This window comes from Mastomys coucha, unplaced genomic scaffold (genome assembly GCF_008632895.1).
Source record: "Mastomys coucha isolate ucsf_1 unplaced genomic scaffold, UCSF_Mcou_1 pScaffold8, whole genome shotgun sequence".
Lineage (NCBI taxonomy): Eukaryota > Metazoa > Chordata > Mammalia > Rodentia > Muridae > Mastomys > Mastomys coucha.
The window spans coordinates 21,225,234-21,233,531 of record NW_022196914.1 but is presented as its reverse complement, the minus strand read 5'-3'; the positions used below and the strand labels follow the sequence as shown (position 1 = coordinate 21,233,531).

Here is an 8,298-nt window from a genome sequence, read left to right as displayed (position 1 = left end):
TTTTTTAAATTAAGATACTCTTTACCTATTTCTGTAAAGCATGGTAAATACTAAACAAAAAAAGCAAGTGAGCAAGTGGGTTTTTTGTTTTGTTTGTTTTGTTTTTTGGATGCAGTCCTTCTGAACAGAGGGCAGCAGCCTTCTTTCCTGGAGGTGGTTCTGCCTACTGCCAACCTGTCATCTCAGAGCAGAAAGCCACAGCAGGACATCCACACATGAGCGAGGGCTAGCTCCAGGAGTCCCTTTTCATTAATAGAAGGCAGAGTGCCATTTCCTCCTGAAGACAGGACCCTAAAAACTGGGGTTTTAAATGCCCATAGCGATGGGTCTCCCTAGACACAAATGGGAATGTAGCCAGGGACCTTCGCAGGTGGCTGCCCTCTGATTTGTTTTACTTTTATTAAAACAAAAACAAAAGCAAAAACTAAACAAAAACAAAAACAAAACTCTAGGGCTGGAGAGATGGCTCAGCGGTTGAGAGCACTTCCTGCTCTTCCAGGGGTCCTGAGTTCAGTTCCTAGCAACCACATGGTGGCTCACAACCATCTGTAATGAGAGCCGATGCCCTCTTCTGGTGTGTCTGAAAACAGCTACAGTGTGCTCATATAAATATAATAAATAAATCTTAAAAAGAAACTTTAAAATATGTATGTAGTGTTTGCTTATGTGTGCGTACGCACGAGGAGGCCAGAGGATGGCATCAGTTACTTCCTCAATCACTTTTCACTTGGACTTTGAGAAGCAATCTTTGAACCCAGACTTCACTGATTTAGCTCCCGCACTGGCGAGCTGGCTGCCTGCTAGCTTCTACTTGGATGCTGCTGGATACTCAAACTTCTGCCCTTACGCCTGTGTGGCAGATATTTGACTGACTGAGCTATCTCCCAGGCTCTAATCGAATTGTGAGACTTAAAAGCTGTGACCCTTTCTTAGAGAGAAAGGGGGGTGGGGGTAGGTGGAGGACAAGCACATGCCCAGAGGAAAGACATGAAGCCACAGAAGGATTTATAACCAACAATCCAAGGAAACGGAATGTGGGTGGCTCTAGAAGCTGGGAATTGCCCTCAGGTGCCAGTCGGGAATAAAAAACAGACCTCCATCTATAACTGCACATGACTGAATTGTGCCAGCAAGGAGAAAGAACAGGAAATGGATCCCCCCCCTAGGGCACACAGAAAACAGCGCAGCCCTATAGACACCTTTACTTGAGCTATCGAGATGTCTTTTATCAGTCACGCCTATATACTATAACTAGATAAATTAGCTGTTTTATGTTACGTCAGAAACAGAAAATTAAGACAACACCCTGAGCAAAATGCAAACAAGCCCTTAGATGTGGTAAGATATAAACAGGCAAGGCACAGGGCTGGGACACAGGGTAAGTGGTGGCTTTTTCAACAGCGAGTGGTCTGAATCATCCGAGGACGTCACAATCCCGTACCTTCTGCAAACAGCTACAGCAAGGACAAAGTCACGGGGCATCCTTTGTGGGCAATTAATACTCTTATGCACATCTCAAAAGGAAAGCACATCGGAGTATAACTGACTAATTTTAACTGTAAGTTTGGTGTACAAAAACTGTGTACTTTTTACTCAAAAGAGATGGAAAAAAACTTCACATCAGAAAACAGGACCAAGACCGTATTCAAAGTCTTATTGGGCAACCTAGCTATCAGGTTTAACATTATTATCATGAAAAGGGGAAAGTGTAGGGTAAAAAAAAAAAAAAAAAAAAAAAAAAAAAAAAAAAAAAAAAAAAAAAAAAACTGTTTCAGAAGGCTCTGCTTTTCAAAGCCTTGGGATAGGTTTGCTTCTCTTAACTGACCCACTTTCTTATCTACTGAAAACGTGTAATAAGAACTTCCATCTATTTTCTTCTGACAGGGAGCATGGGTCCTGAAATACCTGCAAAAAGAAGGGCACAACAATTGTTTTTCCAAAACTCAAGCTTCATGTTCTCTCAGCAACTAGAAGAGGTTACCTGTAATGTGCATGGTATTCACCTGTTAAATGCTTACTGCATACTCACTAGGCACCTAGCAGCATCCTGGGTCAAAGACGACAACATAAGTCATCAGAAAGTGCAGCTGTATGACAGGTCTGAGCATTGAAATGAAAGCACACAGGACAGTGGGCAGCATGCATGTCCGCCAACCCACTGCAGACACAGACAAGAGATTCTTGACGGATGAAAGAATGAATGCACAGCACTGGTGTGTGCAAGACGCAAATGACGTGGCTACTTTTACACAAACTTGTAGAAGTGCCACCTTTTCCAAGGGACAAATGGAAAACACTGTAATCTGAAGATGTAGTGTCAGCAAGCTCTACAGTCAGGGGATGGAGACACAACCGGCTTTTCTGTGCAGGGCTGTCTGAGAGCGTGTGGCATAGAGCGGGCCAGCCTGGCAAAGATGGCACTTTGACAGTGGACAGAAAGGTAAAGAAACAGGTGTGAGGCTTTTCCTTACACCAAAGAAATCTGAGCATGGATCCCACAAATGTCTCGGGTCTCCTCTCTCACCCCTTCCTCCATCCACCCATAGACATGCCAAGGACCACACATTCAAGGCTGGAAATCACCACTAATCAAAACAGCATTGGCAGAGTTAAATACACCTACTAGGGCACAAAATGCAATAGTATTACAATGTTAGCCTTCAAAAGAACACTATATAAAACTGAACATGACACAAAATGTATAAGTGGCTGGTATAGTTTTTAAGAACTTGCTAACAGATTCAAAAGGGGATAACACAAACAGGACAATTAATCTCAACAGATAAGAAAATGTATTTCAATATCAAAAAGTTATTATAGAAGTGAACTTCTTAGGATTTATTTTACTTTTTAATTATGTGTATATATATGTGTGTCTGTATTTGAGTATGTCCGTGTGTGAGTGCAGGTACCCTCGGAGTCCAGAAGAAGGTATCAGACTGCCACATGGGCAGTCATGTGAGCTGATTGCCCTAAGTGCTAGCAACTGCGGTCAGGTTCTCTGAAAGACCAGTGTTTGCTTCCAACTGCCGCACCATCTCTGCAGCCTCAAGACGAACTGTAAAGATTACTTTTTCACACTTGTTTTACATAATATATATAATATTAATTCAATCCCATGGTCATGAAAGCAGTGAGGAAAAAAATGTACATCAAGGCTTTCTATCTGCCTTTCTCCATTCAAAACATTAAATCCTGCAAGTTAGAAAGACAGATTTCCATGAAGGTAAATATCATTCCAGGATGAATCCTAGAGTCAGAAAAGGCCATGTCCCCTTCACACTCCCTCCCCGTCCCCCCAATCACAAAACCAGAAAAAAATCAACGGAAAGAGAGAGAAGCTTGGATTAGGGGACTGGTGTGTCCCTAGTTGAGGAAGGCCAAAGAGTCTGTGTGATCTCTGTGTAGACCATTTAGCATAGCATGTGCCTTCACAGGAATTAAGAGTGTGAGCCAGTTCAAACGGCAGGTGACCCCTCAACAGGAAGTTCAAGAGAATCTATTTTTTTTCTCTTGAGTTTTGAACTTGGCAAAACACTTAGAAAACATAGTTTTTCTGAAATGAATGAGAGGTGCTCGAAGGTCAGGAACCACTCTTGGAAAGTTAAAGCAAACACTCAAACTCTCAAGAGTTTCTTTCTATGGGGTTGGGGCTCTGGGGACAGACACCAGGGCTGGCGGAGGCTGGCCAAGCTCACGCAGCTCCACATTGAACCCCAAGGAGCCGCAGGTGGTACTCACGTAGATTTGATTCCTCTTGTAGCGCTGGAATAGGTTGTACATGATGGAGCCTCCATGGAGCTCGGTCAGGGAAGCCATGTCGTCCACGCCCTCCTCGTGCAGGGGGTGCATAGCTGTCACCTTTTGGTTGGTGATTGTACTCTGCTTGTAGGTGAACACCTGTGGGCACAAATGAATGGCACTTTTAGTTGCAGTGAAATGACTTCCTTAGAAGTTCCAGACTGTGAAAACAATCTCGGGACAAATGCTCTAAATTGCAGAAATGCTCCCCACCCCCCATCTTCTTTATTCAATTTACATATTTTCTAAAGGAAGACATTTTTTTGAGAGTAAACTTTAGAAGACATTGTGTCAAGTAGAAATCATCCTTTGGGACTCACAAAACCTTTCATTCACAGTTCACTCCTCTTCACGGTTCTTTAAAAATCAGGGAACTAACTACAGGCTGGAGAGAGCTCAGTGCTTAGGAGCACTTGTTCTTCTTGTGGAGGACCCAGGTTCGGTTCCCAGAACCTACTTGGGAGTCTCCAACCACGCATAACTCTAGTCCCAGGGGACCTGATGATGCCTCCTCTGAACTCCAAGGGTACCAGGCTCATGCACACGGGCAGGCAAAACACTCACGTAAACAAAACAAAAACATAAATCTAAAAACAAATTTTAAAAAAGAAATTGATGAGGCTTTGTTAAGTGGGAACTTGGTTTTCTACAGTTTCATTCTGGATCATATGGTGGCTTCAAAATTCCACAGCAAAATTCCTCAATTTAAGTATATTAAACTATACATATTGTTATTCCAGCAGTTTAAATATTCCTTCCATGTGCTACAAGACTGTCAAATCATTGCATCAATATGTAGACAATGTTGTCAGTACTCCCTCTCCATCAAGACATGTATCATCCATGAGTTCTTGGTTTATCAGATGATCTACCTTATGCGTCCAAGCAATGAGTGCTACACATATGTAGCAGCATGTATGTCAAGCAATGCTCATACTGTGTGGCTCATTATTGGGATTATTTCTGAAATACTTGGTGCTGTTTCACCATAAATGACTATAGAGTTAACCACAACAAGTTATGTTCTGTTAGTTGACCAAGTCTAACCTATTTTACACATATATACACATATAAAAAGTGATTTTACTATGGAGTCCGTATCTTCATTTATGGTAGGAGTTTGAATTTGTTTTTGCAGTACAGGGAATCAAAACTGAGATCTGGGCTCAGCTATTAGACCCCTACTAGAGTATAGTTAATAGTTTTTAAGCCATGCAAGCTTCCTGTAAATAAATCAAAACTACCAAAAGATTATGCTAAAAAGAATATAAATAACATGAAACACACACAAATGTGCATACTCATGCACACGAAACCATTTCTGCCATGTTTGAAGAGGTTTTTGATTTGAGATTTTAAATTAAGTATCCACTAGCTGCTTACATTGCAACAAATGATATATTCTTACAAAAGAGATCAATAGGCCAAGAACTACCAAACTGCCAAGCCAGCGGTTTTGGTACAAGTAGCATGCCTTATGGTGGTACAATAGTGGTTCTTATGCTAGATGTACCACGAAAGTTGGTCCAAACCAGTCCTGAGAAACTTCCCCAGGCCAGTGTAAGGCCACACCCTTCCCTCCTGAGGTAGAACTACTTTCCTCAGATGCTGTTTGGTGGACATTCACTCAAGGAGAGAGCCCAGTTGCCCTACCTCAGGTGATGGAGGGGCCCTCCCTGCCACATCAGCACCATGAGCTGGATAGATCCTCCAGGCTGCTGAGAGAGTGTAGGTGGGGTGTACCACATCCAGAAAAACAGCTATAAAGAAAACAGCACCAGGATATCCCAGAGACAGGAAACACATGGCCTTCCACACTGAGTCATAACCACCAAGGAGAAAATGAAAGACACATGGGCCAGCAATAGATGTAGTAGCCTTGGGGCAACCAAGGAGCCCTCTGCCCGTCTCTACCTTCCTTCCCTCTGGATGCCAATCCAGGTTGGTGTTGCAGGAAAGTCCCATGTGGACAGGGAACTCCACAGAGCTGATGAAGGTGCAAGGCAGAGGGTGCCGAGCCTGGTCAGCTCCTGCTTAGCTCATGTTGTGTCTGTCAGGAGGCTGTTCCTTAGGAATGACAATGATGGTCAAAAGCAGCCCCGAGAAACTGCTCAAGGCTCTGTGGGGTCTCAAAGCTCCTTTGAGTTCAATACAAGTCACCTCCAAAGCTCTCTCAGGAAAGAGTCTCAGGCCAGAGCGAGCAGTTCCCACCTCAGGCCCTCAGGCCCTCAGGCCCAGGCAGCACTGGATTCTCTCTGCCCAGTGCACACACACCACTTTCCTAAAGCATGCTGCTCTGCATAGGCTGAGTGAGTATCTCAGGATCTGGAGACAGACATGCTTTAAATATTCAAAGCTTGTGTGTTATATTTGGCTTTCTAGAAATAATATACAGTCTCTAACAGCTACACATACATATATATATAATAATGACTACATCTCCATGTTAGATGTAGTCTAAAATAAGACATTTTCTTATGTAAGTATGTATGTAAGTATGTATGTATGTATGTATATATGTAATTGAGGAAAGCAAGATGATGTATGAGTCCATGTGAGAGATGAGAGTCTCAAGGAAAAACAACAACAACAACAAAAACTCCAAAAATCTAAAAAACAATTGCTTCAAGTTATTCCTTGAGCCCCTGCCACTGACTTTCTCATATTACCAGCAGTCTGTGGTGGAGCGAATACAGGCCAATGCCCACTCCTGGACTGTGAGAATCAAGAGGATTAGAACTCTTCTTTCTCATGAGCACAGCATAAGACAACCACAGAGGCCAATGACTGTTACGGGATTAACACGGGCTGTGACTAGACACAGAGGCCAATGACTGTTACAGGGTTAACACGGGCTGTGACTAGACACAGAGGCCTTTACAGGATTAACACGGGCTGTGACTAGATGAGACATTTGTCAGTAGAGTATGGCAGATGTTCAAAGCAACAAGCATCTCAAAAGAGGTGGAGTGGTCCAGAACGTATCTGAGAAGAGATGAAGAAGGTGGGGACTACTGTCCATCCAGAGATGGGCTTATCACTGGCAGAAAGTTCATTCAAGTAACTTTTATCTGCTTGTATAACAGGCAGTGGGTATAGGTTTTATACCCCAACTCAGGCAAAGTTAACAAATGTACACGGCTGTGGTTAATATTGAACCTGGGGGCAAGGTTCTTTGTGGGTAAGCCGTGGTGGGAAGACTCATCATAAAGGGAGAGCACACACCCTGGGCTCAGGTTCTAGACCTTGTAAGGAGAAAGGGAGCTGGGCACCAGGACTCATGTCTCTGCTTCCTGACCACAGCTGTATTGTGACTGCATGCTTCTGCCATCACCGTGGACCTACCCAATACGTGAGCCAAATCTAGCCACTTCTCTGGTCACTGTAACAGCTTTTTTAAAGAGAGAGAAATGAGCAAACAGGGAAGATTAATAGACAGGAAATCAACTGAGAGGAAATGGGGCCTTAGAACAAAATAGCCCTCGTGCAGAAATATGAACCAATGGTCATGAGTTGACTGGATTGCTGAAGAAGAGAGTGGGACACATGGAACCCATCAACAGAATTTAAAAAAACAACTCTTTGAGAGGCTGGTCCAGGCCTGGGTCCACTACTGGATGCAAGCAGAAAAGATACTGCACACATTGATTAGTGAGAAAGTAGTTGGGCCCTCAAGTTATTTATTAGCTTAAAACCATATAGACAGCACAGAAACACCTCTCTCCATGCTCTTGTGACAGGTTTTATAATAATAATAATATAATAATAATATTAATAGATTCCTTTTACCGATGTCATTAGGAGACATCAGACAAAAATACCTACCTTTTCCAAATGAAGAAAATGAAAAATGGAAAAAAATCCTACCATGATCAACACATGGGGCATAGGATGACCTGTATTGCAGCAACTTCATTTCACTATAGCCTAGAAATTTTTTTGGAGCAGCAGATCTCAGTTTTCCTCCCAAGGGCCAATGGGCAATATCTGGAAACATTTGCGCTTATCAGGGCATAGGGGAGAAGAGGAAGGTGCTCCTGGCATCAAGTGGGAAGAGGCCAGGAGTGCTGGGAACACATAAGCTATGACCCAGTATGAGCACCAAGGCAGTGGCACCTGAAGGAAGAAGTGTCCCAACATCCCCATGGCCAGACGTCTAAGCAGGTACCAAGAAAGCCGATGACAAAAAGCCACAGCCAATGTCAAGTTCTAAGATAGGGTCTTTCTGTGCAGTCCTGGCTGTCCTAGAACTCACTCTGTAGACCAGGCTGGCCTGGAACTCACAGAGATCCACCTGCCTCTGTCTCTGGGTGCTGGGATTAAAGACATGCGTCACTACCGTCTAACACAAAGACTTGTCACTTTAATCAAGTTATTTTTAATCTCAATAGTATAGATTTTGCATGGAATTTGGCCCTCCTTGCTTATGTGGAATTTTTTTTATAGTACAGAGTGATATTAACAGATTCCTTCCATTGCAAGCAATGAACCACCACC

The 8,298-nt window shown here is 43.2% G+C and overlaps 1 protein-coding gene across 1 annotated transcript in view; it reads right to left on the bottom strand.

Moving 5' to 3' along the window:
- Myo10 (myosin X) overlaps positions 1-8,298 on the bottom strand; it is a 201,052-nt gene that overhangs the window by 112,280 nt on the left and 80,474 nt on the right. The window contains exon 3 of the mRNA XM_031360245.1: positions 3,742-3,900. Within this exon, the coding sequence (XP_031216105.1) occupies positions 3,742-3,900 (159 nt within the window). The remainder of the gene's footprint in view (positions 1-3,741; positions 3,901-8,298) is intronic.